At 42.1% G+C, this 26,230-nt stretch overlaps 5 protein-coding genes across 7 annotated transcripts; 2 read left to right on the top strand and 3 right to left on the bottom strand.

Annotated features, from left to right (window-relative positions):
- Nucleotides 1-1,686: 1,686 nt before the first annotated feature.
- On the bottom strand, nucleotides 1,687-3,050 carry LOC121776676. Its single transcript, XM_042173859.1, has 3 exons — nucleotides 3,008-3,050; nucleotides 2,321-2,481; nucleotides 1,687-2,220 (listed from the first exon to the last, which is right to left on the bottom strand). The coding sequence occupies exons 1-3, from the start codon at nucleotides 3,048-3,050 to the stop codon at nucleotides 1,687-1,689; spliced, it is 738 nt and encodes a 245-aa protein (XP_042029793.1).
- Nucleotides 3,051-6,028: 2,978 nt separating this feature from the next.
- LOC121776677 lies at nucleotides 6,029-7,746 on the top strand. The gene is made up of 3 exons (XM_042173860.1): nucleotides 6,029-6,750; nucleotides 7,273-7,327; nucleotides 7,717-7,746. The coding sequence occupies exons 1-3, from the start codon at nucleotides 6,029-6,031 to the stop codon at nucleotides 7,744-7,746; spliced, it is 807 nt and encodes a 268-aa protein (XP_042029794.1).
- Nucleotides 7,747-13,187: 5,441 nt separating this feature from the next.
- LOC121777742 (THO complex subunit 4D-like) lies at nucleotides 13,188-16,229 on the bottom strand. The gene is made up of 7 exons (XM_042175089.1): nucleotides 15,978-16,229; nucleotides 15,303-15,544; nucleotides 14,409-14,552; nucleotides 14,256-14,324; nucleotides 13,853-14,040; nucleotides 13,688-13,741; nucleotides 13,188-13,551 (listed from the first exon to the last, which is right to left on the bottom strand). Exons 2-7 carry the CDS (start codon nucleotides 15,501-15,503, stop codon nucleotides 13,392-13,394), a joined length of 816 nt encoding a protein of 271 aa, XP_042031023.1. The 5' UTR covers nucleotides 15,504-15,544; nucleotides 15,978-16,229; the 3' UTR covers nucleotides 13,188-13,391.
- A 1,394-nt stretch (nucleotides 16,230-17,623) lies between these two features.
- Nucleotides 17,624-23,152, top strand: LOC121776107 (DNA repair protein RAD4-like). Of its 3 annotated transcripts, XM_042173242.1 has the most exons (14): nucleotides 17,625-17,728; nucleotides 17,856-17,897; nucleotides 18,004-18,116; nucleotides 18,407-18,658; nucleotides 18,753-18,845; nucleotides 19,032-19,124; nucleotides 19,214-19,315; nucleotides 19,815-19,864; nucleotides 20,233-21,003; nucleotides 21,115-21,460; nucleotides 21,554-21,748; nucleotides 21,846-22,001; nucleotides 22,273-22,482; nucleotides 22,637-23,152. In XM_042173242.1, exons 1-14 carry the CDS (start codon nucleotides 17,689-17,691, stop codon nucleotides 23,003-23,005), a joined length of 2,832 nt encoding a protein of 943 aa, XP_042029176.1. In that variant the 5' UTR covers nucleotides 17,625-17,688; the 3' UTR covers nucleotides 23,006-23,152. The 3 variants fall into 3 exon arrangements, with proteins under 3 accessions (XP_042029178.1, XP_042029176.1, XP_042029177.1); XM_042173244.1 differs by lacking the exon at nucleotides 22,637-23,152 and having other exon boundaries at nucleotides 17,624-17,728; nucleotides 22,246-22,401; XM_042173243.1 differs by lacking the exon at nucleotides 17,856-17,897 and having other exon boundaries at nucleotides 17,638-17,728.
- A 917-nt stretch (nucleotides 23,153-24,069) lies between these two features.
- Nucleotides 24,070-25,387, bottom strand: LOC121775997 (HMG-Y-related protein A-like). The gene is made up of 2 exons (XM_042173117.1): nucleotides 25,231-25,387; nucleotides 24,070-24,792 (listed from the first exon to the last, which is right to left on the bottom strand). Exons 1-2 carry the CDS (start codon nucleotides 25,279-25,281, stop codon nucleotides 24,361-24,363), a joined length of 483 nt encoding a protein of 160 aa, XP_042029051.1. The 5' UTR covers nucleotides 25,282-25,387; the 3' UTR covers nucleotides 24,070-24,360.
- Between the last annotated feature and the right edge of the window lie 843 nt (nucleotides 25,388-26,230).

The following is a 26,230-nucleotide window of genomic DNA, read 5'->3' on the forward strand; positions in this document are numbered from 1 at the left end:
TTTACATGAAGTGATACCCCAAATTCTTGAAACAGCTCTTACGAGATGCACAGTTTGTTAGCTAACCTTACTGTAAAGGAAAATAGTCTATGGAAACGCAATACTAGAAACCAATTAGTTTGATTTGTTTCCAACATGGGATGAACTGATTATTCACATGGTAGATGGAAGAGTAATGTCTTTTTTTTTAATGAAAAATGAAATGGTGATTCATGATTGAGCACAGCTAAGTTGGGAAACAAAAGGACAAAAAGATTGATATTTTGGTTACATGATGGACTTGTTAAATACTACTTATATGTTGGGTTTTTGGACCAATATATCAAACGGGTGTCATGTCAATTTTTGCAAAAAATAGTCAAGGGGGTGCTTCCGGTTAAGCCACTTGTGGAAGATGTGAAAGAACATGAGTATATTTTTTTTGGGATGTTTTCAGTGAGGGGGGAAGCTCCAGATTCGATGCCTTCCTTTTCTCATTCCGGCGCGATTATATTCCAAAATCAACATGAAACTAGTTATTCAATCGAATGAAAGTTACGTTCTTTGGATCGATACAAAGCTATTGAAAGATGGGGGTCATGTTGTCATACTTAATCCACTCTTCCTATTATATTTATTTCTAGATAAATGTATTTCAATCAAATGAGATTTAATATGTATATAATTTATAGTATGCTTAAAATTAAGCTGATAATTTGTATATTTGATTTATGGGTCATGTTAAAATGCATTAACTGCCACATTTACTTTTCTGCACTTGTTTTGTAAAAATGATACTCCCTCTGTCCCACGTTACTTGAGTCGTATTCCTTTTTGGATTGTCCCAAATTACTTGAGTCATTTCCTTTTTAGGTAAAAATTAGGAAATTTTAATAAATAATTAGCTCTAATTAATCTAGCCCTTATTGTAATTAACTAATTAATCTCACCCACCCACCACTCACCCGTAACATTCATTTTTCACCTCCTTTCTCACTCTTCACTCATCCTCTCCAGTTTCTCTCTCTATTCCAATATTGAATCCCTAAATTTCACCTCATCTATGCTAAAAATCTCTACATTGCAGAGGTGAACTCCTATTTTTCACATCCATCTTCGCGACTCTCTATGGCTGAGAGGTGAAACTCTAAATTTTCATTGGGTTCTCTCTTTATTCTCTCCCTTCCGCCTACTCTGCCCTCTTGGTTCTCTCGGATCTACCATGCTCGGCCCGGCTAGAGGATTTGTCAGGGTGGATGGATTAATTCGTGTCTCCCACGCACGCCGATTATAAAAAATTGCATCTAGACGTTTGGTGGTATTTTTGGTGAGATTCTAAAAATTTGGTGAGATTCTAAAAATTTGCAACTAGACTTGTGGTGAAATCTTTAAAATCCAGCATAGATTGACATAATTGTTGGGATGGATACTAGTGTTAGATTTTGTTTGGTTATGTTCTTATGTTATTTGTGCTTGGATTGGATTATGTTATAAGCTTGGGTAGAATTGTGCATTCATCACAAATCTGCATTCCTTAAATTGGGTAGAACTGTGCTTGCATTCCTTACAAAAAGAGCATCAAGCTTCTTTACAAAAACCAATATGCATTCATCACAAATCTGCATCTTTGCAAAATACCATATGCATGTTTTAAAAAAACCATTATATCTCCTTTCTAAAACAACTCCAAAAAGCTCATCTGCCTCATTAAACTTCAATACCCAAAGCTCTGGCAATCATTTCAAGTCCATCAATGCATCCATGGTCTTTCAAATATGAAATGCATTCAATGGCAAGCTCCTTTGGGACTTCTAAGTTATGAGGGAGTTGTGCTACTCTTCTTAAAGCTTCCTTTCCCATATGGGGAAGTTTGTAGCTGTTATGTCCTCTAGCCTTCATGATCTCAACCATGCAACCTTGTAGTGATAGAAACACATTGTCTAATGTTACAGCAGACAGGTCCTCAAATGATTTCTCAACCGCCTTAACCAAATCATCAAGTGTCTTGCATGCAGTCTGCAATTGTAGTGATTGTATTGCTCTAAACCATCCTAAATCATTCACATTAGTGTCGGGTGAGTTTGGAGGTTGCTGCACAAGTTTCATAGTGAAACCATTTTGATTTGCAGCAGCCCTAAAATCAGGATCATCGTCCAGAATGTGTGGCTTTGCATTGTCTTGTTGGATATATATGCACTTACTTGCACCTTCTGGCCATTTTTCAATTATTGCTGGTATGATCTGAATGCATGCATAACATTAGTCTATCATTAAGATATTGATCAAATGCATGTATGTAGTGCGAAAATTAAAGGCATAAAAGTAATGCACATAGTATTACCTTATTGATCAAGATTTCCTTCGTCACAGCCTTTGTTATGCTTTCGATAGGCTTAGTCTCTATAGTTCTTGCACTTCTATTTTTGCTTTTTCTCTTGGCTGGAACTTGTTTTGTGAAAGGAAAAATTCCAATCTTTCCGTCAAACAAAACCTCTCCATTTTCTGAAATTAGTGGTCTAGTAACAGCACACATGAACATAATTTTTGAAATGAACTTTTTGTTTTGACATGTCCTATGTGGCTCAACCTCTCCCGGTGCCAAGTAATATCGTTGAGATCCTTTCGTAATATAGAACCATTTTTCATCTATGTGGACAGTGTTGTGCATGTTCCTAAACTTGATTGTGTTTAATGGAATACTACTATAATATGCATATAGGATTTTTTCTTCTCTCTTGAATTCACATTGGCCCTTTGAAATTTCAAAATCCGATTTCGCCTTTTTTTTTCGCGTTTTTTGTTCTTGTTTTTTCCTTTCATCTTCTCCGTTTGAGTCTTAGAAGTTGTTCTACCGTTTTAGTTTTAATCATCGTCGTGTTTTTGGTCGTTTTCCGGCCACTTTTTATTTTCGTCTCTTTCTCTCTCTAGAACCCCGTCATCTTCTTCGTCTGTTTACGGCGGATCTAGCCGCCTCTTCGTCGTTTTGAGTCTAGTCGTGGTGTTGGTGAGGTCCAAGGAGTCTTTATACCGAATCTGAGCTGTTTTGGTTGAGGTCGGAAAAGCTTCGCCATTTCGTCGTCAATGGCGGATCGGCCGCCAAGGCCGCTACCAACCTCCATCCAACGCTTGGTTTCTGTGTTTGAAAGTGAAATGGATGTAGTGCCTGACCATGCTTCTTCTGAGTCGCGAAATGTGGGGCTCCAGCCTGACGGGAATATTTTGGAAGTCGCCGACGGGAATGTCTCGGAAGCTGCCTATCTCTCCATGACTGAGGAAGAGATTGATGAAGATGATTTGCTTGATTATGATGAGGAATACCAAAAAGAAATGGAAGAACAGAGATTAATTGATGTAAAAAATGGTCATTTTGAGGAAGATTATCTTCCGACGAACATGCCGACGATGACGGCTGAGGAGGCTGCGGCGTTCATCGAACGGTCGTCTAATGCTGAGACGTTGTCCCTTGACACGTACGCCGGTGAGGAGAACGACCAGTCTTCCGAGAATCCGGGGATGAGAGGCAGCGTATCATCGAGAGATGGAGGAGCCGACGCCTTTTCAGGCGAGATGGTACAGCCTCCATGCAGGCCTATTGTTTTTATCATGAGTACCTCTAGCATGGGGAATGAACAAGCCTCTACTGTAAAGGCTACACAAACTACAACAAATCCCATGATTCAAGGTAACTACTCTACTTTTTTGGGCATGGAGCGGCTACTGACAGACGACGTGCATGGAAGATTGAATGGAGAAGCTGCTGCTCTTCTTGATCTCACCGAGAATCGATCCTTGGTGCTGCTGAACACCTCGCTGGATCGTCAAACTGGGCCTCAGCTTCTGGGCTCCGCTCCTCTCTCGCTGGACCAGGTTTGTCTTCCTTCTGGGCCTTCTCTTCCTCTTTTAATTTCGGCCCACTCAAACCCCTCCACTCAGCCCAACACAAACCCCACTTCTTCTTTTCCTCCTTCAACCCAAATCCCCCAACAGCCCAAACCCCCACTCCTGTCAACCAAACCCACATCCCAGCAGCCCAAATACTCACCATCCCCACCCCAAACACGATCCCAAACTCGTTCCCAGCAGCCCAAAGTGTTGCAGCAGCAACAAAAATTTAAATTATCCAAACCCACAGCCCGTTTCAACGTCAACACAGCCCCTGCCTCAAAAAAGAAAACCAAAAAATCAAGCCGTTTATCAACATCCCAGCCAGCTTCGGTCTTAGCCGCAAAAGAGATCACGGCAACCCTCTTTGCCGGAAGTTCCACATCCCAATCTGCCCGGAAACACGCCAGTATGCAACCTTCGGTTTCAGCCTAGAAAAATCCGAGACAACGTTCTTTCGGCCCAGATTTTAATGATGAAGAAATGTTAGAGTTTCCTCCTCTTGAACACACGGGATTGATTCACACGGGGGTCACCGGAGGTAGCTCTTTGCAAGGCAGTCCAGCGGCTGCTTCGAAGCCCTCTTTGCAGCCCCAAAATGCCAACAATCCATGGAAAAATCTAAAGGAAAAGGGACCGACAGAAGAGGCTGCCACTTCGGCACCAAATTTTCACTCCGAGAAACCAAATGAAGGGCAGCCTAACGTCCATTTTGGCCGATCCATGGCAGATGTTCTTCGGTTGGGGCAGCCGGCGGAGGGCCCGATTCTTTTGGACCGAGAAAAGGCGGATAAAAGAGGCGAAGTCCGCATTGTAGACGGTAAACCATGTTTATTTTTTTCGGCTAATGAAACTTCCCTTCTTGCAGGCCGTTTAGGTCCCGCCATCGTCGGGAAATTTTCACACTCCATCCCCCCTGCCCATCAAATCCAAAAGGCACTAGGTAATATGAAATTTATCGGTTCTATGTCGTGGAATTTTTTGAATGCGAAGCATATTTTTATTCAATTATCTGATATGTCTGATTATGTGAAACTTTTGAATGGGCCTAACAACTCCCCTGTTTGGTATGTAGACCATCACCCAATGCGTGTTTTCAAATGGACTCCGGATTTCGATCCTTTTTTTGAGATCCCTATTGTTGCAATTTGGTGTAACATACTTGCTTTGCCTGTTCATTTATTTGAAGAGTCGTCTCTTATTGCGATTGGTGAGATGTTAGGCAAACCTGTACAAGTAGATAGGGCCACTATCACTAGATCCCGTGTCTCATTTGCTCGCATTTGTGTTGAAGTAGATTTGTCACGCCCTATTCTTGATGAGATTGATATTGATATTGCCGGAAAACATGTGACACTGAAAGTGAAATGGGACAAGATCCCTCTTTATTGCTCCGAATGCAAGCACGTTGGTCATTCGGCGACGACGTGTTATGCTTCTGGGAGGCGGCCTATGCCTCCCAAGAGGGACTATTCCCACAGGCCGACCCCACAGAACCGGCCTCCTCCCGACAGACAGGGAGAACCGCATCAGGCAGGCCCTAGTAGCTAGCCTCGGGGCCCGAGGTACCAGCCTTCTGCTAGCCAGCCTACAGAGAGGCCACCCCCAGAGGTTGGACAGCCACGGCGCCAGGACAGGCGCAACCAGGGCGTGGTGATCACAGAGCCGGCACCTGGCCCCGTCTCACACCCTGGGCCTTCTTCAGCAGCCGCAGAGGGTGCACAGGCTGCATGGGACGACGGCTTCGTCGTGCCTAAGAAGAAGTATAAGGGCAAGAAGAAGAATAAGGGCAAGAAGAAACAGGCGAACACCACCTCGACGAGGACATTGTCAGACGGCGAGGGATATCAGGGTATGGAGGGGGATGTTTCCTCGTCAGAAAGGGAGCGGGCCTCTAGATCCAGATCGCCTTCCATCACACGAGGCTTTGGATACGGCCCGTTAGCCATGGTGTTGCACGGAGATAACATGTTCGGGGCTTTGGAGGATTTTCCCTCGGATGAGGTGGACAGTGATGGCCACCAGGATCATATGATTACGGAGGTCTCGAGGATGACGCTTGATGTCACAGATCCAGTGCTGCAGTACATTGGATACACTTCCCCTCCCGCAGAGGGTTCATCAAAGAAGGCGAGGCTTTCGGCCTCGGGAGCCTACTGAGTTTCCCATGTCTTCTCACTTCATGATCTGGAATGCCCAGGGGATAGCGAACGCTACTACCCAGGGCACTTTCAAAAATATGATCGATATGTACAGTGTTTTGTTTGCCGCGGTGCTTGAGCCCCAGACGGATCCTCAGCCTTCCTTCTTTAGTAGGCGTTTTGGGTTGCAGTTTAGGTGTTCGAACACGAACGGCAAGATATGGATTTTTTCTCACAGGGACTGGCAGGTCGAGGTCATTGATGACTCTGAGCAGGTCCTTCACGTCCGAGTTTCTGCTGCAATATTCCCTTTCTCAATCTATCTCTCCGTAGTGTACGCTAAGTGCTCGAGGGAGGGGAGATACGATCTGTGGAATAAGCTCAGGGACATCTCTCTAGCTACTGACGGGGCCCCTTGGCTTGTTGGTGGTGACTTCAACATCTTCTTGTTGGAGGAAGAGAGACAGGGAAGCACGACAGACAGGCATGGGGAGATGATGGACTTCGCCGACGCCGTTGCAGACTGCCAGCTACTGGACCCAGGTTTTGATGGCCCGCCATTCACTTGGACGAGGAGCGGGCTCTGGGAGAGATTAGACAGAGTTCTTCTTGGAGAGCACTGGACGACCGCCTTTGCGGCTACTAGGGTGACTCATTTGCCCAGGATCTCTTCAGATCATGCCCCTTTGCTCGTGCGGTGCCGGCTCACGACTCAGATTCCGAGGCCTTCGTTTAGGTTTCAGAACATGTGGGTTCGGCATCACACTTTCAGGGATGAGATTGCCAGAGTTTGGGCGGCGGAGACGGGCTTCTTCGGCATGCTTAATCTTCAGTTCAAGCTCAGCAGAGTTAAGGGTTTTCTCAAGGGATGGAACAGGGAGGTCTTTGGGAACATCTTTGACAAGCTGAGGGAGGCAGAGGAGGCGGTTGCCGATGCGCAGGCGGCTTACGACGGGGACCCGACAGGGGCCCACAGAAGTGAGCTTAGCCGATGCACCGCTCTCTACGTACTCCGCACTAAGATGGAGGAGGATTTCTGGAAGCAGAAGGCTGCCATTCGGTGGGCGGCAGAAGGCGAAAGGAACTCCAAATTCTTCCATGGGTGGGTGCGACAGAAGCGGGTGAAGTCCCGGATTCACGTCATTCAGGCAGGAGGACAGACTCTCACGTCAGAGGAGGACATCAGACAGTCGGCGGTTGACTACTTCCAGCGGCTTCTCACGTCAGACGTTGAGCACTTGGAGCAGCCGGACCTTGATCTCTTGCGCAGTCTCCCAGAGACCGTGGACCGCGAGGGCCTTTGTGCAGTTCCAGACTACGATGAGGTGAGAGGGGCGGTCTTTGGCATCAGTGGGGACAGCGCCTCGGGACCGGATGACTTCTCGTCTCTTTTCTTCCAGCACTGTTGGGACATCGTTGGAGCAGAGGTGGTGGCAGCAGTGGCGGACTTCTTCTTAGGAGCTCCTATGCCCCGCAGCTTCACAGCCACGACCATCATACTCTTGCCGAAGAAGGCAAGCCCGGCGACCTGGGCAGAATACAGGCCGATTAGCCTTTGCAACGTGACCAACAAGATCATCACAAAGATCTTGACATCGCGTTTGGCGCCGCTGCTTCCTCAAGTTTTGGCGCCGAACCAGAGCGGTTTTGTAAAGGGTCGCTTGCTTAGTGATAATGTGCTCTTGGCTCAGGAATTGATTCACGATATCGGCAGGTCGCTCATTCAGAAAGCAAACTCGCCTAATCTGGCCCTCAAGCTAGATATGGCTAAGGCCTATGATCGAGTGCAGTGGCCTTTCCTCCTCCTGGTGCTTGAGAGGATGGGATTCCCGCCGGGGTGGGTGAGTATGGTCGATCGATGCATCTCTTCATGCTGGTTCTCAGTGCTTGTGAACGGGGCTCCGGCAGGTTTCTTCCAGTCTAAGAGGGGACTTCGCCAGGGAGACCCGTTATCGCCGTCGCTGTTCGTGCTTGCTGCTGATTATCTTTCGAGGAGCTTGAATAGGCTCGTGGACACACATCCCGATATGGAGTATAGATGTGCTAGGCGCGCGCCGGCCATATCCCATCTGTCTTATGCCGATGACGTTATCATTTTTGTCAGGGCGCACAGACAGTCCGTGGAGAGGCTGGTTCATTGTCTCGAGCACTATTCTGCCGTGTCGGGTCAGATGGTGAACAGGGAAAAGAGTCATTTCTACCTCTTTGAGAAGTTCGACGCTTGGGCGGCTGAGGTGGCAGAGGCGAGTGGATTCCAGCAGGGATTCCTCCCCTTCACTTACCTTGGTGTCCCTATCTATAAGGGGGGGCTGAAGGCCCAATACCTTTTAGATATCCGACAGAAGATGGTGGACCGAATTCACAGCTGGTCTCACAGACATCTTTCTCTTGGAGGGCGCCTCGCTCTGATCAAGAGCACCCTTGTCACCATCCCTCTTCACATCTTCCAGGTCCTGAAGCCGTATGAGTATTGGATGAGGGAGTTGGAGCAGATCTTGGCCCGGTTCTTTTGGGGCACGGTTGGGGAACAGAGGAAGATTCACTGGGTTAGCTGGAAGAAGAAGATTTGCCTGCCGTTAGATGAGGGAGGCCTCGGCATCCGTCGTTTCAGCGAGGTCGTCAAAGCTTTCAGCATTAAGCTCTGGTGGAGATTTCTCGCACAGGATTCTTTATGGGCGTAGTTCACTATGCGCAAGTATTGTTACCATGCTAGGCGCGCTTTTATTTCCCCTTACTCTGTGCATGATAGCTCTATTTGGCGTCGCCTCACTCGTATTAGGGGTCAGGTTCATGGTCTCATTAGATGGTCCCTAGGAGAAGGGCAAATTAGTTTCTGGGATGACGTGTGGGTCGGGGATCGCCCCCTTAGGACCTATTGTCCGCCCGGGACTAATTTTCCTGCTGCTGAGGTTTCTAGGTTCTGGCATGATCATACTTGGCATTCTGAAAATCTGCATGATTATTTGGCTTTGTATGGTGTGCCTTTGTATGTGTTGGATCTTATCAGGGCTGTACCGATTGAGGTGGGCAGGCGGGATGTGATGCGATGGAGCCTCACTGGCGATGGCGAGTTCTCGACGGCCTCAGCTTGGGAGCTCATCCGGACACGGTCCCCTAGACATGTCGGACTTCGCATGGTTTGGAATGCTGGGCTGACCCCTACCATCTCTGTCTTCATCTGGCGCCTCCTCCTCCACAGGCTCCCTGTTGATTGTTATGTTCAGGCCCGTGGTATCTCTCTCGCTTCCAAGTGTCTGTGTTGTGTCTCTTCTTTTTCAGTCGAGTCTTTTCAGCATTTGTTTGTGTCGAGTCCTCTGGCGAGATCGGTTTGGGATTACTTTGATGGCTGGTTCCCTTACATTAGCACACACATTCACACGTGCACTGATTTTGCACTTAGATTAGGTTTTTGGTGGAGATCCTCTCACAGGGCCATCGCCTTGCACATCAGCTTCATTATTCCCTGTTTGGTATACTGGTTCATTTGGACGGAGAGGAATAGTTGCAAGCACCGCGGCATTTCTTTTCGTTCTTCCCATGTTATTTGGCAGGTTGTTCGGCATTTGCGGACGTTGGTGGCGGCGGGCGTGCTTCTGCCCATTCATTGGCGCGGTTGCTCTCCGGCTGTCGACTTCATGCCTTCGGTTCCTCCTCGCAGGCGAGTTCTGAGGTCCCTGCAAGTGCTTTGGCATCCACCCGACGATCCTTGGGTGAAGCTGAACACCGACGGGGCCTTTTCTAGCTCGTCGGGACAGGCAGGCGGTGGGGGAGTGGTTCGTGGTTCAGACGGTTCCCTCCTGGGGGCCTTTTGCACGCCCCTCGTAGCTGGGTCGGCCTTCGAGGCGGAGCTCTTAGCTCTTCTTCACGGGCTGACTTTGGCTATTTAGTTCTCATCGCAGGTTTGGGTCGAGATGGATGCGGCAGCAGTGGTCGCGGTGTTCACTTCAGGACGCGGAGGTGCAGCGGATGTGAGACATCACATGGCTCGCATTCGCACTTTGCTCGCTCAGATACAGTTTATGTTCTCTCACATCTTTCGAGAGGGCAACCGGCCAGCAGATTTTTTGGCAGGTAGGGGGGTCCAGACCCCTGCCATCAGCTTCTTTGATGCGGATTCAGCGCCTCGGTATTTGAAGTCGCTCGTGAGGATGGACCAGTTGGGCTATCCGAACTTCAGATTCAGATATCGAGATGGATGACTACTTCACATGGTTCGTGATTTTTATTTATGGTTTTTTTTTTTTTCCTTTGGATTTGGCCTGCTTTTGGCCATCATCCTTGGTATTATTTTGATGTGTAGCTTTGTTATGTTTGTTTTCTAGTTAGTTAGAAGGTTAGTACCCGGTCTGTGGGGATACCATAGTAGCTTTGTTAGCTCTTGTAATTTGTATCTCTCGTGCGGACCGAGTCATTTTTGGGCTTGGTTGATGTATGTTCCTTTGATGGTTTTTGATATATACAGGTTGGGGGTCCGCCTTAACCCCCCACCGTGATGGTGTTTTTTTTTAAAAAAAAAAAAAAAAAAAACCTTAATCTTAGCAGCTTGTTAGGGGCGGTTAAATCAGGGCGTATAGCTGAAGTGTGAGTTCTGATCAACCCTGCTTTCACCCATCTCCAAACTGTTGATTTACTGCATCCTAGTCCAATAGCTATACTTCTAATATTGCATCTTTTAGAAAAGTTCAGACCTTGAAATAGAGTAAGATCAAAGTGAATGACTTTTGAGTATTGTCTAGACTTCTTACCACTTACTAACTGGATTGCTTTTCCACTTTCTCGTTGCTTCTTTGCAGCATTCCAATATCTTGTGCATGTCTGCCTTGATATCGAGAACTTAAGTTGAGCTTCCTTGAGTGTACCTCGTGGTGGTTTTCCTTTGATGCAACGTTCGAGGATGAATTGAACCACTTGGTTTCGTTGTTCCAAGGAGTATTCACGAGGCCTCATCCTCTCTTTTGTTTCTGTTTTGATCTTTCCAGTTTGACAGGATGTGTGAATATCAGATTATGTATTTATAGGCAGTAAATGCTTAAATTAGGCGCCAAGTCTGTAATTGTTTTGCTCTTTCTTTTGGTTCTGCCGCCATTTACAGAATTTGGGAGGTGGATTTGTGCCGCCATATACAGAATTTGGAAGGTGGATTTGTAATCTATTTTTGGTATCACCGCCAAGTAATGAAACTTTATTAGACTTGATTCAACTTTTGGTTCAAATATAAATTGAGTTGTAATCACTGATTTCAAAAACGGGGCATAGAAATTAAATCAATATTATATTTGAAACATCTAATCAACTAATCTACTTAATTAGACAACCACTTAAAACACTAATTACCTATTTCTTAATCTCCGTGCCCAAAAGATATGACTCAAGTAACTTGGGACGGAGGGAGTAGTAAATAGTTAAAGTTGATAAATAGTAAAATAAGAGAGAAGGTATTTTTATAAAATGAGTGCAGAAAAGTAAATGTGACAGTTAATGTGGGATATTTGGATTATAACCCTTTGATTTAATATTTATCTTTATGATTTACTTAATACTAGCTATTAATGTTGATATGATTTATTTCCCTTTTCTGTGCTGGGCGACTCATTGAGCGCGACATGACACGGTATCCACCCTTTTCCTTTTATTTTCTCAATTCAATTCTGAGTTAATTATAAATAGTAGGACATCACATTTTTTTATTCTACCAGTGAAATTTTACACTTTTTCTTCGGGACTCTCACTCTCACTCTCACTATTCCCGCAACAGTGCCCCCACCGGAATCTGCACGATTTCTACTGCCATTTCTTAGCACTGTCCAAAAATCGACTCGTAATCTGGTGGCAGCACGGTTTCAGCCGCCCATCTTCGATTATAGGGCATATGAGGGGATCTTCCCTTCCCCTCCACTCATCGTCTTGCTCGTTGGTAAGCTCAATCTTCTCAACTCTGGGTTTGGGATAAGCAATTTTAAGATCATCCGATTTGGGAGCAGCAGGAATATGAGAGGAATTCTTCTATACATCTCTGTTGATGAAAAATCCACTTCTACTTTCTAGTATCAATAGGGGAATTAAACTCAATTTGTCATTTTGAATGCAAGCAATCAAATTCCATAGAAAGATACTGTGAAATCAAAAAAGAGAATGGAGGACACAATACAAAATTCTGTAACGTGAATAGAGTTCCCGGAGGAATAAATAGAAAGATAGAAAAAAAAAGAAAAAAGAAAAAAGAAAGGAAAGAAACCGAAGCAGAAAAAAGGTTACCGAAATTCATAAAAAGAAATTGCTAAAAAACCGGGGAGTGAATCCTACGTGGAACACTAGTAGCTCACAGCTGCTTAATGAGCCTCCACAATGGGACGGATGTCGCGGCGGACGTCCCGACGGACTTCTCAAAAACACCTTCTGTCACGTCATAAGGATATCCCACTATATAATGACGGACATCCCTAAGGACATCCCGACGGACATCCACAAAAAACAATAAAAAAATCGGGACGTCCGTCGTGTCAACGCAATGGCGAACGTCCCGGAAAGCCGCGGAACTCTCGTGTCCGCAGCGACGTCCGTATCTGTATGTATACTGCCTAATGGCGGACGTCCGACACGCCGATCTGACGTCCATCAGGACATCCACCATTGTGGATGCTCTTATGCATCATATCTTTTCTCATCTTTTTATATCTCTACATATTATAAATAAGTGTAGTATTTGATTATGAGTATATTTTTTGTGGATGTGTGGAATATTATTTTCTCTCTCTTCTCACGATTCTCTTTCCGTCCTTCCTTCCCTATTTCATACTCATGTATTAAAATCACTATTTGATTCAATCCTTCTTTCAATCATACTAAGGATGGTCTTATTTTCTTTATACAGTTCTACATGATCCTTTTGTGCTTTAACTTTTTTAAAAAATTATTATTTATTGGATACAGAAACTCATCTGTTACATTGGGGTGTATGACTGGACTAGAAAATTTTTGTTCAGCATACTTGCATAAAAAATTATTAATGTGATACACCAACTACTCGGTCACTTTATTTAAATAAAATTAATGTTTGATGGAACAAAAAACCCATTTCATTGTTCAAACCTCAAGGCCTAAAAGAACACGCAAGTTAACTTTCAGAATGAACAAATAATAATTTCAGGAATTTCACCTCAAAATCACATTGAATTAATTCTGCGATTAATAAACTGTGAAATAAAGATAAACATTTCATTTAATACTAGAAAAAGCAGGTTAACAAATTCACGCCACTATTTGACTAACATCCAGCTACAGAGCAAAATATAATCCAAACCATCATCAAAAGATAACCACTCAGCAGTTGTGAGCACACCCAGATTGTACAGCTAAACATCTCTTAACAGGTGAATATAAAGACCATCTCTAAGACTGCATTGCCTCCGCATGGTAGCTGTCGAGTTCCTTATCAAGGTCATCTGCAGATTTCTCAACCTTCTTTCTCCATTGTGCTCCTCCACGACCACGGCCCCCGCCACGACCACCACCTCCACGTCCTGTGTTCAAACCTCCACGTCCTCTTTGTCTGGAAAATCATTGACATTTTATTCAAAACATATCATGGAAATTAATCCTATTGCACACAAAACAGCTTGAACTTTTACAGCAATTGGAACACAAGATCAAACAACCAAGAAAAGAACTGTCAACTGGCAGCTTACCCAGTGCCACGATTTGCCGGTGTAAAACCACCTCTTGAACGAGCAGGTCCAGACCTAAAGAACACAGCAAGAATCTGGTTAGTAAACACAAAAAAAATCTTAAACAGGGTAACAGAGAAGAAAATACAAGGAAATATCTAATTTAAAAAGTTTTTAGTCACATACGCCATGACAACTGTCCTCTTCTTTCCATTTGCTCCTCCCACTACATTAACACGAGCTGACATTGGAATCCCTGCATTGGCACCAACTATCTCTATCTTCATGGGCTTTCCATCCAACTGGACATTGTTATAACGTTTGAGTGCTTGAAATGCATCACTCAGCCTTGCAAAAACCACTTCAGCTGAACCCTGTTTGACAATTCATAAAATTATTATTTGGGAGGAGAAATAAAATTATATAATACACAACAGTATCCTATAGAGAAAGTCAACCGTTCTCTAAGCTGGGCTCAAGAAATATGCTTTATGATAAATGTATATAGCCATTCTAATATTAGCAGAACATTATAAGTGACTCAGTGTAACAAGTACTACAACACATATATCGACAAAAATCAACTTACACTTGGGCGTCCATTTTTGTCGAAGTGAATAGCATACCGAATCAACTCTCCAATCTCAGAAAAGAGCTCCTGTGCAGAAGTCTTCTTCAGCATATTTCCAAAAGAGACCATTCAAATATATATAAAATGGCAAATGACAGACAAAACTTATACCCTTATATCTTCATTGGAAACCCCAACATCCAAGTTTGAAATAAATAACTTCGTACCAGCTTCCAACCCTGACAGCCCAACTGACTTCAGACTTTCTTCAACCAGACCACTATGCCATGGTAAGTTCTTGGTTCTGCGGAATGACTGATGCAAGCAAACCAAAACATATTCGAAGTGGAAGTAAATGTCAGCACATGACCGGAAAATATATTTACCGCTCTTGAAGATAAAGTAGGTATCATCAAAGATCCAGGAAGGAGTCAGATGGAAAAGCTCAAAGAAGATTGATTATCTAAGTCCATTGAAAATTGAGATGAATATTAGTCAATATGGGGATGAAGATTTGACGCACATCATGCCAGTGCCATAGAAAAGTGAGAGCTCCAGTTCTCAAGTTCAGCGAAGGAAGCCATCTTTGCAAGATTCCATAAACTGATATTACAGAAATTTCGCCCAAGAGTATTCCACAGTATGGTACGCATCACAAACTCCCCCTCTTATGATTGGCAATACTAACTAAAGAGATCTCGATTTAACAATTATAACAAAAAGTTCAAGCCTCAAAATGTTAGGATTTTAAATGGAAGAACGGCCTTATGTTATCACATAAGATGCTCCTCTAAGTAAGATGATCAGTAGACATCCACTGAATCTCCCACTTTTAACAAACATCTTGCACAGGTGCTGGAAAAAATCCATAGGAACAGAACCATCATGAACTTAGAGCATTCACTAGAATATGATAGCTGTTTCCTTCCAAGGAGCTGTGGGCATCACCAGTGACCAAATATGTCCCAAACCTCTCAAATTTGAATTTATAAAACTAGAGAAGCTTCATTGAGGTACTACATCATAGGAGATTTGTCTATGTAATGCATAAGACATCGAGCTTGCCTTGGCAATACTGTGAGCTGAAGGTCGAGCATTGAGTCCAAGAGGATTTCTGCGAGGAGCACCAAATGGTGTCCTTCCACCACGGGATGGCCCTCCTGGCCCTCCTCTTCCACGCCGTGGCCTGCCTTGCCCTCTGCCTCCTTTAACAGTACTTTTTCTACTCTTTATCATGTCATCCAGAGACATATCCAAAGAGGCCATAGAGAACAAATATGGAGAGTCTTGTCTGAATTTAACGAAAACTGCAAAGCAAAAACAGCAAAGGCGCAACAAATCAGCACGACTTTCAGGCACAATTTTTTTCCTTCTTAAAGTATGCATCAATGAAGTAATGATCAGCCAGAACAAGATCCAGACTCATTAAGTCATAGTTAACACACGCAAAGTTAACAAATTTAGAATCACGCAGAAAATCCGTAGATATCGAGGATTGGTGGGATCAGCACAACAACTAAGGCAGATCAAGGTTGACAACGAAATAAAAACAGGTTTTTGGTTATTTTGTTCAACTAAAACGAAAAGAATGTATATTCCATAAATTAAAATGCAAATCATGAACAAAAACAGATTCCAATTTAGGGTAAATGGAAATAAAATTTGATATTGCAATCAATCTCTACATCAAGATGCAGATCGATAGAAAAAACAGCGAAATCAGAAAAACAAAATTAGTACCTAAAATCAGATCGTAGAAGGCTCCGTCGATTCGTTGGGTTTCAGAAGATCCTCGGCAAGAAAAGTACAAGCACTGGAAGGAAAATCGAGAAATAGGGAGATATGAGGTGAGATGTGAATTCGTGAAGGAATTCGCAGATGAAATTGAGAGAGTTTATGAAGAGAAGCTACTGCTAGGGTTTCAAAGGATGAGAAAAGGGATGCAATACAGAAATTTCTTCGAAATCTGATTTTATAAATAAATCTATTGGGCACTTTCAGTGGGCGATAAGTTTTTGGTATTAATAATTTATGTGTGTAGTCTAAATTTATTCTTGTTCTATGCATATACTCCGTATAATCAATTTAATCTCAAGTATGAAACTTATGTGAATTAATTTTATGATACTCCTATTTAGGCATAGATGAGGCTAATAGATTCAATTGTTATCACAAATGCTATTAGTACACGATTAAAATAATATTTTTTAGAAATATGTACTAACAAATGTACACTACTATATTTTATATTGGTATATTGTAAGAATCATTTAAGTTTACTACTCCTTGTTTGTTTTATTTTATTTTTATTTGATTTATTATCAATATTATTATTATAAAGTCTAAAAATATTATTATAATAATATTATGTAAAAATTCATTTTTATTTTATTTTAATTTAATTTGATTTCATTGGTAAGGTAGTACAAATCTTGATAGACTCTCTTATTAAGTGATCATCCTATTCCATCCGTTACATCAAATATGAGTCATTTTTCTTTTTTGTTTATTCCAATCAAGATGACTAGTTATTAGCAGCTTTATCTATACTTTATTCTCTACATTTAACACACAAAATAAAGTTGCATTGATATTTCTTAGAAATGAGGGAATATAAAAAAAAACTATACTGACATCATCTTAGTTGCAGTCCGAAAATTCTATTTTTTGTTTATTTGACTAAGCGTATTCACCAACGAGCCTAGTAACTATTTTTTCGTACTGATTTGTAGGCATTTCGAAGGATGGAACAACTGATTTGTAGGCATCTCCATCCAAGGGTGATCGATCCCGTGATCATTTGGTCAAAGACGAATGAGTCTCATACCACTTGACCACATGTTCATACCCCTTGGGTTTCAAAAATTCTAATACCTCCATCCCACAATAAGAGTTCCTTTTTGCAATTTTAGTCCGTCCCACGTTAAGAGTCCACTTCATTTTTACTATAAATGGTAAGTAGACCCTACATTCCACTAACTCATTCTACCCACATTTTATTATAAAACTAGTATATAATTTTTTCAACTCATTTTCTTTTACATTTCTTAAAAATCCGTACCGAGTCAAATGTGGACATTTAATGTGGGACGAAGGTAGTAATTTTTTTGTTTGACCATAGGTGTACCGAACCCGCCTTTAGTGAGATCCGATTAATCCTACACGATCTGGTTTACGGACTAAAGCTGAAAGTTTCGGGGTTTGAACCCGCGCTGCTAAGTACGTTATGGGTTTCTATTTTAATTATGATGCTATATCTAACCAATGAAATCAACGTACCTGTTGATACAGAAGTATAGTAGTAATTGGAACTTATAAAAATTAAAATAGAAGCAGGTTTAAAAATGTGAATAACTGACATTAAATACCTCTCCAATATTTTTAGAATAATTCCTAATTGTATCGTTCAATTTTCTACCGCGAAACCGCTGGTCGAAGAAACACACAGAGAATGCGAACGAGAAGCAAGTCGAAGCGGCCGAATTCACCAGGTAATTCCCCCATTTTCAACACACTACATTTCTGAATTTTATTCGGAAGCGGCACTAATAAGATTTAGAGTAATTAATTTTTCCAAACCTGCTATATTTCCGAATCAATTACTCTCCAATGGTGTAGATGAACCCGAAGCAACCAAGGGCAACCGCACTGATGATAATGGTTTGTTCATTCAGTTCATTAAACTAATACTGCTATGTATTATGAACTCAAGTTTCCATTTTAATTTGTGCAACTTTAATGCTTAATTGTATTGCTGCCATATCAGAGACTCTCCCTAATATTTCTAGAGCTGCTGTGGGAAAACTTTTGAAAAGAGCTGAGAAAGGGTTTTTCAAAGAAGATGTTGGTTATCTGCGTCACTGTGAACCAGTTTCACCGGTGAGTTCAGTTATTTTTCTTGTTTCCTTTTCACCTACTTCATCATTCCTGTTTCCCTAAACCCTCTAATTTTATTGGAGTTTGGTCCACAAAAGCAGAACGATTGTAGTAATTACTGTTGGTGTTTCAGTTGAATGCTATTTGACATTATCAAACTGTTGATTTCTGAGAAACAAAACCAATTCTTGACATCAGTGATCAAAACTTGTTAGCTTTTCTATGTTGTTAGGGGAAGCTTGACTCAATTAACAAGTTTTTATGTGTTCTATGATTACTTGAACGTCTTTCAGATGGAGAGATCATCAGAGGAATTTGAGAAAAGACTTATCGGTACAACTGGTGGAGATGATACACCTCAGCCTGAATCTCACGAGTGTGTATCTGACCATCAAACGGATGATGAGGACTATGGTTCTGAATGGGAAGATGGTTCGCTTCATTCATTTCCAGAGGATTTAGTGAATGGAGTTTCTGTTGAGTTTGATGTTTTGCCTGGGTCGGCAAAGCGGAAGCTCATCCGGCGAGCCACTGCAGAAGAAAAGGTAGACTCCATTATTTGGTTAAGCATTCATGACTACTTTTGGATAAGGCACTTTTTGCTGGCTGCATTCTGATACAAATTTTGTTTTGTGACAGGAACTCGCCGAGCTTGTGCACAAAGCTCATTTGCTTTGCCTACTCGGAAGGGGAAGGTTGATTGATAGTGCTTGTAATGACCCTCTCATTCAAGTAATTAGCTTTTCTCTTCATCGCACACAGACATACTTTCGCACAGCATCCACCTGTAGTGTCAAAATGTTATAAGATCTGATTTTTTTTTTCTTTTACTTTTATTTTTCCGGTTTTCTTTTGGTATCGACAAGATAGAGCTACATGTACAAAATTCCCTTGATCAAGAATTCTTTATCATGGCAGGCTTCCCTTCTTTCTCTTGTTCCAAAACATTTACTGAAGATAGCAGATGCACCATATCTTACTGCTAAATGTTTGTCCCCCCTTGTCGATTGGGTATGAACTTTGCTGTGTGATTTCTTTGTCCTTTTTAAAACTGATAATTGAGTTTTGACTTTGCTTTTTTGGCCCTGCTTTGGTGACAGGTCCACAATAATTTCCGTGTTAGAAGCGCAACTTTGGATGAAAAATCATGTGATTTAGCGATGACATCTACGTTGGAAAGCCAAGAGGGGACACCAGAAGTGGTATGGTCTACCATCATGTTTCAGAATTTTTATGCTATCACACGTTTGGAGAAAATGTACATTGAAGGGATGCTTGGGGGCTTATGCAGTCCGGATTCTAGTCTGTCTGTGATCCAAATTAACAATGAAACAAGTTTTAATGCTCTAGAATTCAGATAATTTCTAGATTTGCTTTAGATAGTGAAAGCATCATTAGGTTGTCATCACTTTACTTTTTCCATGCAAACATTCACCATGGATGGGGACGATGTTCTTGAAAATCTAACACATGACGTTTCAGTTCTTTGCTTCACTCTGGTTTTTAGTAAATATGGATATTCTCTGGTTTTTAGTAATAATGGATATTCTCTGGTTTTTAGTAAATGTGGATATTCCTGAAGGATGGAACACTTAGTATTCAAAACCAATATCATGTCAAGAGTGGGTGGCACATGCATTAAATTGGGATGTATTAGATTGTATCCTAACTGAAGGCTTTCATGGGTTATTTCTTCTGCAGGTTACAGCGTTATCCGTGGCGCTTTTTATGGCCTTGAATCTGACCACTAGGTATAGAATTCTGCTTACATGAAGAACTGACTGCTTCGGTTTCTGACTGCAGTCCATTTTGATGAGAGTGGACCTGCTCGCCTTTTTCTTCCCTAATGTTTCTGATTTTACTTCTTGTTTGCCTTTTTGCTTAAATTAATGATGATATTATGAATAATCTTTACTAGAAGGATCAGTTATCTAATTTCCTCACTTTTTGGTTTAGTACATGATCTCTCATGCCTCTTCGAATACATTTTGGCAGTGTCCACTCTTTTATGTTATACTCCAATGGATCATTGCTTTTCTAGATAAAATGGTGCTAGAATGTAAAGGAATTATGCTTCTAGAGTGGTATAATCAGTTTCTTCTTAATCTTCATATTTCAGGTTTGTCTCCATTTTGGATGTGGTCTCCTTGAAGCATGGTGCTGACAAATCAGAGCATCAGTTGGAATTTGGTAGCAAGAGGGAGAGAAATGTATTTAACTCTGCAACTCCAATGGTTGCTGGACCCAGCAATTCTTCCGCTTCTACTGTCAAATCATCTCCTGATGTTGGGCCAAGCTGCAGTCAGACTGCTGGGAGTGGTTCTGGCAGGCGGAAGGCTAATAAATCAAGAAAGGATGGAATTCAACCTCAAGATGCTTCAAGTACCGATAAGCCTAAAGAGAATATGTCAGAGTTGTCAGTATCTGAGACCACAACTGATACTTCTGAACAATGCCCCGTGAAATATGCGAAATTGAAAAGGAAAGGAGATCTGGAATTTGAGATGCAGCTGAAAATGGCTCTTGCAGCTACAGCAATTGGAAGTTCTACCAGTGATGCTGAGGCGTCTAATGTGGTAGAACCATCCAGTACATCTATGATTCTCACTCCGCCTTCTAAAAGGATGAAAAAAATTATAAAAGCTGAACCTGGAACATCCTCGAGTGGAATATCTACAGCTATTGGATCGAAAAAGGTGGGAGCCCCACTTTATTGGGCGGAAGTTTTCTGCAGTGGAGAAAACTTGACAGGGAAATGGGTGCATGTTGATGCCATCAATGCAGTTATAGATGGAGAGGATAAAGTAGAAGCTGCAGCTGCTGCATGCAGAAAATCTTTGAGATATGTGGTTGCTTTTGCTGGAAATGGTGCTAAGGATGTGACACGCAGGTCCAAAATCTTTCATGTTTTTGTTGCTTTGGTAATTTAGTTACATCTCCTCTGTTGCATTATATGTCCCCTCCTAAATTATTTTAACTTGATGAGAAGATATTGTTGCAGGTATTGCACAAAATGGTACAAGGTAGCATCTCGCAGAATCAGCTCAACCTGGTGGGATGCAGTGTTGGCACCTTTAAAGGAGTTGGAGTCAGCAGCTACTGCTGGTATCAGCAATTTGGAATCTGAAGCATCAGGGCTTGAGAAGGTCGAGTATTCTCAAGTAGCAAATGCAGATCATGGAAGCCTACCTCATGCAATCGGAATAGTCGGAGCATCCAGAGAGCTATGTGACATAAAAGTTTCAAAGTCACCTAGGAAGAACAAATGTCCTTCTAACCGGAGCTCCCTAGAAGACATGGAACTAGAAACTAGAGCACTTACCGAACCCCTTCCTACCAATCAACAAGTATGATAGGTTTTTCATCCTTTATTTTCAGTTTACTCAAGTTATCATAATCTGTATTGCTATTTATATAGTAAGATTCTTTGAAATATTCAGGCTTACAGAACTCATCCCTTGTATGTGATTGAAAGATGGCTTAAGAAGCATGAAATTTTACACCCCAAGAGGCCTGTCTTGGGGTTTATTTCTGGCCATGCTGTATATCCACGCACTTGTGTCCAAACTCTTCACACTAAGGAGAGATGGCTGCGCGAAGCACTGCAAGTGAAGACTGGTGAAGTTCCTGCTAAGGTTCGATGTTTTAGGGAGTTTCATGTTTAGATAAATCTGTCAATTTGATCAGCACGAAAAGTTTATGAAATTTACATTTTTATTCCATTTCAATTAGGTACTTAATCGCTGTTTAAAGTCTATCAAAGAAGAAGCTCTGGATGATAATCACTATGCAGCTGTGGATCATCTAGAGACTACCACCGCTCTTTACGGGAAGTGGCAGACTGAACCACTGTGTGTTCCTCGAGCTGTTAATGGGATTGTGCCAAAGGTCAATTTGTTTTTCTGTTTTGAAGTTATGCTAAGCTTTTAGAGATTGGCACCCCTTTACATATGTTCTTAGATTCAATCATTCCTCAATAATTGGCTTGCCTATATGAAATTCATGCTCAAACTGCGATTAACAGTGACCTCAGTTGCAAAATTTGTCCTGCAAGTTTAACCTGCTTAAGTGAAATTGCAGTATTTGTATTTTATCCTTATTGTTTTCCCTCAGTAATCAGATTGGTTGTTAGGGCTTATTTCTCAACTTCAATTTCTAGAATGAGCGTGGTCGAGTGGATGTCTGGTCTGAGAAATGCCTCCCACCGGGCACAGTCCATCTGCGCTTGCCAAGGGTGGCGCAGGTTGCAAAAAGGCTAGATATTAACTATGCTTCTGCTATGGTTGGATTCGAGTTCAGAAATGGCAGGTGTGTTCCATCATTCGAGGGTATCGTGGTTTGTGAGGAGTTCAAGGATGCTGTTCTAGCGGTGAGTGCACACTATCCACTTTTATACTTTGATTGAACTGGTTGTAAAAACTGTCAACACCTGCACACATGTCTCCTCTGTTGTCTGCATTGTCTCAGCGTTTGATTGTAGCAACTGTTTGCTGCATTTGATGGGAAGTTTGTTTAATTGCCAGGCATATGTAGAAGAAGAAGAGAGAAGAGAGGCTGATGAGAAGAAAAGGAAAGAGGCACAAGCGCTTTCGAGGTGGTATCAGCTTCTTTCCTCCATTATTACGCGACAGAGATTGAACACACTCTACGGAAACGGAGGAGCATCATCGCAGTCCATCGATGAGATCCCAAAACCGAGTGATAAATGCCCTAAAACAGCTACAGCTACAGCTACCCAGAAAAGGAAGGCATCTCCAATACAACAAGTGAACCTGACACCCACAGAAGACCACGAGCACGAGTTTGTTGTGGAAGAGCAGGCAACCAGCGATGGTCTGATGCAAATAAAACGATGCCATTGTGGGTTCTTATTACAGTTTGAGGAGTTGTAGAAAGTTGTTGGCCCCGTGCAATTTTTCACTGAACATGGTGGCTAATGTTGTAACAGCTGGTGTGCCAATGCTGATTTAGTAACATAAGTATTCGGAGATAATATATTTTTTTGGTTTGATGATAACAGATGTTTGTGATTGTGATTGTGATTGTGTGTTAAATTTCTAACAGCAGCCATATCGCAATCAAGAGAACCAATCATCACAGTGATTACAAGAAAGGATAAAGAAGTTGATGAGTTTTTCAACCTCTAATCAGATTTAAGCCAGAACAATTCCAAGACATTAACGGATTGCATTTCATAACTAAATCTGCAAGATTTTCTGTACAGCTACTGTGTTATCATTGTCCCCATGTCATTGAATGGCAATAACAGGGACATAGAGATGCATCTGGTCGATTAGTGGGTGACGGCGTCCCCACCAATCCGAATTTCACACACACACACAGAGATTGAGAGAGAGAGAGAGAGAGAGATGCTGCATCTATGCACACTTCCTTATCAATGACACTCGAATCTAATCTCACAAGAACATAATCAAATCAAATCAAATCAAATAGGCTAAAAGGGCACTAGCCTAAGGCTTCTAAAATTACATTTCACTTTTCACCACTACTCACACAGCAAAGTGTTGACAGATCAAGATTCTATGGTGGGCCTAAGTCTTCTAGATAAGGACATGATTGATTGTATATGTGCCACAATCTAAGGATAAATGATCAAACCCAAACAGCATCTTATGTCCAAGAAAACTAGCACCACACAAGTGTCGTACCTAACAAATCTGAGATCTTTGACCCTTCACTATTAGCTGCAGATTAGCTTCGCTTCCTCATCACAGCCGTTCATATTGGTTGACAACCATAATCCGATGTCGAATCAGTGAATCACACTATGGTACATCAGCATATATACCCAAATCACATATCACAATATCTACTTAGACATTCACATAATACAGATATCACACACTAGATATATGCCAATGTCGTGTACTTAACAAATTCAAAGAAGGACCACACCCACATGGTAATAATCAACAAATGCCCAGCAGCCAGCAAAGAATCAACAGCAGTAGATTTCTTAGAATAGCCCACCTTTTCAAGAGAAAATGAACTACTTCATGGTTACACAGAGGATCCACATGCAATACCAACGGTTGTCGGAGAATGCATGTGAGTAAATGTAACAGTACACACAACCACCAGAAAATTCAAGTGAACCCTATCGAAACAGCAAGTTCTACCAGAACGAGACAATCACTAACCAAATATACATCGAGGCTACACTACACACAAACACTAAAAGTTAAAAAGCACAATTTCACCTCTAAGATAAACTTGAGCCACCATCTCAGACCTCAACACCAGTCTGAAATGGCTGCGGATTCACCTTTCTCGGCCTTCCCCTAGGCCTGCCAGTTTTGGAGATGCTCGGGGCAGCTGATGGGGGCTTGGGGTTCTTGGGGACAGGTGGTGCATTAGGGTCCTTCCTCGGCCGACCCCTAGGCCTAGGAGAGGCCGGGGTGGCGCCCGGAGGAAGGGGCTCCTTTGGCTTCGGGGGTCGGCCTCTACCACGCTTGAGAGGTGCATCGGGGCCGGGCTTTAGATAGTTGTTCTTGATGAACAGAAGCTCCCCACTGTCCTTCATTCTAGTCAAGTGATTCGATAACAACTCAGCATGCCTCGGAGGCATTTCTCCGTACTTGGATTCCATGTATTTGGAGATCGATGACTTGTTAGCACCCTCCGCTTGTTTCAGTGCATCAATTGCCTCCATAATCATCTGAGAGCAAAATACAGCTGAGAAAACTGGAAAGAGGGGAACTTTTTTTCAAAATATATGATTTTAACTCTTTTGTAGAAGTTCAATTTCACTCAAACCACCATCAAGACTCAATTTTTTGTAAATAACAATGAATTTACGGCAGTCTTGGAGTAAAATTCTAGGATCTATAAACAAATGGAAGAAAAAAAAAATTAAAAATGCATGCCACAAATACACATGTTAAAAGCTACTAAAAGAAAAATAATGAGGGTTTCCGAAATAAATGCAACAGGTTGTTATAATTGTGCAACACAAAGCGAACTAAATTCTGAAATCGCATGCATCAGCAGTAAAAAAGTAAACGGCTAAGAGAATTATGTGTTTGGAACACAGAAAATGCGAAATGAAAACGACAATAGAGAATTTGTAAATTGTTGTGGAGAGGTGAATTTTGACCTGGGGATATGGAGGGAGCGAAGGAGATATGTTGAGTTCTTGGGTCGCCATTGAAGCTAGCTGGGTGTGGTGGTGCGAGCTTAGAGAGAGAGAATAGAGAGAGAAATGGCCACAGCAAGTGACAAGTCAGGATCAGCTGCACATCACGGAGACGACATGTCGGATAAATGTTTTTCTTTTCCAATTAAAAGGAAAAAAGTTTTTTACTGAAAGCTTATTTTGTGCATATAAAAATTTTCATTTTCTGCTACCTGATGAGTGTGAAAAAACTGATTAAAATATTATTATATTATTAGTGAAAATTGACTCGCTCGGCGTCTAAGACCATCCACAACGCTGTTCCTATACCGTTCCTAAACCGTTCCTTAAACCACTATTTGAGGGCCCCACTGTACTTTTTTACTCCATTCCTTAACTAAGGAACGGAACCTGCAACCCTCGTTCCTTAACCGTTCCTTAACCGTTCCTTAAATTACTATTCATTCAATTTCATTTTTTTTTAATTTCAACTCAATTCAATTAAAAAAACAAACACATTTTATTAAAAAACACACAACATTAAAACAAAGTTACAACTTAAACTTAAAAAAATAAAAACCACACAATTAAAATCATAAAAAAATAAAAGTACACAATTTTAATAATTTCATCCGCCAAAGTTTGCCCAAATGTGCTCAATTAGATCATGTTGGAGTTGGGTGTGGGCGCTAGAGTCGCGTGTCCTTGCACGAATAGATAACCGTTCTTGTATAGACGGATGCGCTCCACTTCGAGGCGGACTACTTGCGGTTGAGCTTCCGGGGGATTCGGGGTCGAACCAATTTCCCGCCTCGGGTCCTTCGTCTTGGACAATCATGTTGTGCAAGATTATGCACGTATACATGATGTCGACCATGTTCTCCATGAACCACGTACGAGCCGGGGCTTTGATGATGTTGAAGCGCGCTTGGAGAACCCCGAACGCCCTCTCCACATCCTTGCAAGCAGCCTCCTGCTTCTG

Source organism: Salvia splendens, chromosome 18 (genome assembly GCF_004379255.2).
Source record: "Salvia splendens isolate huo1 chromosome 18, SspV2, whole genome shotgun sequence".
NCBI classification, from domain to species: domain Eukaryota; kingdom Viridiplantae; phylum Streptophyta; class Magnoliopsida; order Lamiales; family Lamiaceae; genus Salvia; species Salvia splendens.

Excerpts from the sequence above, each read along its gene's own strand:
- LOC121776107 (XM_042173242.1), top strand. The coding sequence starts at position 17,689 with ATGCGAACGAGAAGCAAGTCGAAGCGGCCGAATTCACCAG. Across the intron at positions 21,749-21,845 it reads CTGGTGAAGTTCCTGCTAAG|GTACTTAATCGCTGTTTAAA; the intron begins GTTCGATGTTTT and ends CATTTCAATTAG. Across the intron at positions 22,483-22,636 it reads TCAAGGATGCTGTTCTAGCG|GCATATGTAGAAGAAGAAGA; the intron begins GTGAGTGCACAC and ends TTTAATTGCCAG.
- LOC121776677 (XM_042173860.1), top strand. The coding sequence starts at position 6,029 with ATGTCTTCTCACTTCATGATCTGGAATGCCCAGGGGATAGCGAACGCT. Across the intron at positions 6,751-7,272 it reads TCGTTTAGGTTTCAGAACAT|TCTCCCAGAGACCGTGGACC; the intron begins GTGGGTTCGGCA and ends TCTCTTGCGCAG. Across the intron at positions 7,328-7,716 it reads CAGTTCCAGACTACGATGAG|GTCGCTCATTCAGAAAGCAA; the intron begins GTGAGAGGGGCG and ends CGATATCGGCAG.
- LOC121775997 (XM_042173117.1), bottom strand. The coding sequence starts at position 25,281 with ATGGCGACCCAAGAACTCAACATATCTCCTTCGCTCCCTCCATATCCC. Across the intron at positions 24,793-25,230 it reads CGCTCCCTCCATATCCCCAG|ATGATTATGGAGGCAATTGA; the intron begins GTCAAAATTCAC and ends TTTTGCTCTCAG.
- LOC121776676 (XM_042173859.1), bottom strand. The coding sequence starts at position 3,050 with ATGGCGAAGCTTTTCCGACCTCAACCAAAACAGCTCAGATTCG. Across the intron at positions 2,482-3,007 it reads ACCAAAACAGCTCAGATTCG|AAAATGGAGAGGTTTTGTTT; the intron begins GTATAAAGACTC and ends CACTAATTTCAG. Across the intron at positions 2,221-2,320 it reads AGGAAATCTTGATCAATAAG|ATCATACCAGCAATAATTGA; the intron begins GTAATACTATGT and ends GCATGCATTCAG.
- LOC121777742 (XM_042175089.1), bottom strand. The coding sequence starts at position 15,503 with ATGGCCTCTTTGGATATGTCTCTGGATGACATGATAAAGAGTAGAAAA. Across the intron at positions 14,041-14,255 it reads ACAAAAATGGACGCCCAAGT|GGTTCAGCTGAAGTGGTTTT; the intron begins GTAAGTTGATTT and ends ATTGTCAAACAG. Across the intron at positions 13,552-13,687 it reads CCGGCAAATCGTGGCACTGG|ACAAAGAGGACGTGGAGGTT; the intron begins GTAAGCTGCCAG and ends ATGATTTTCCAG.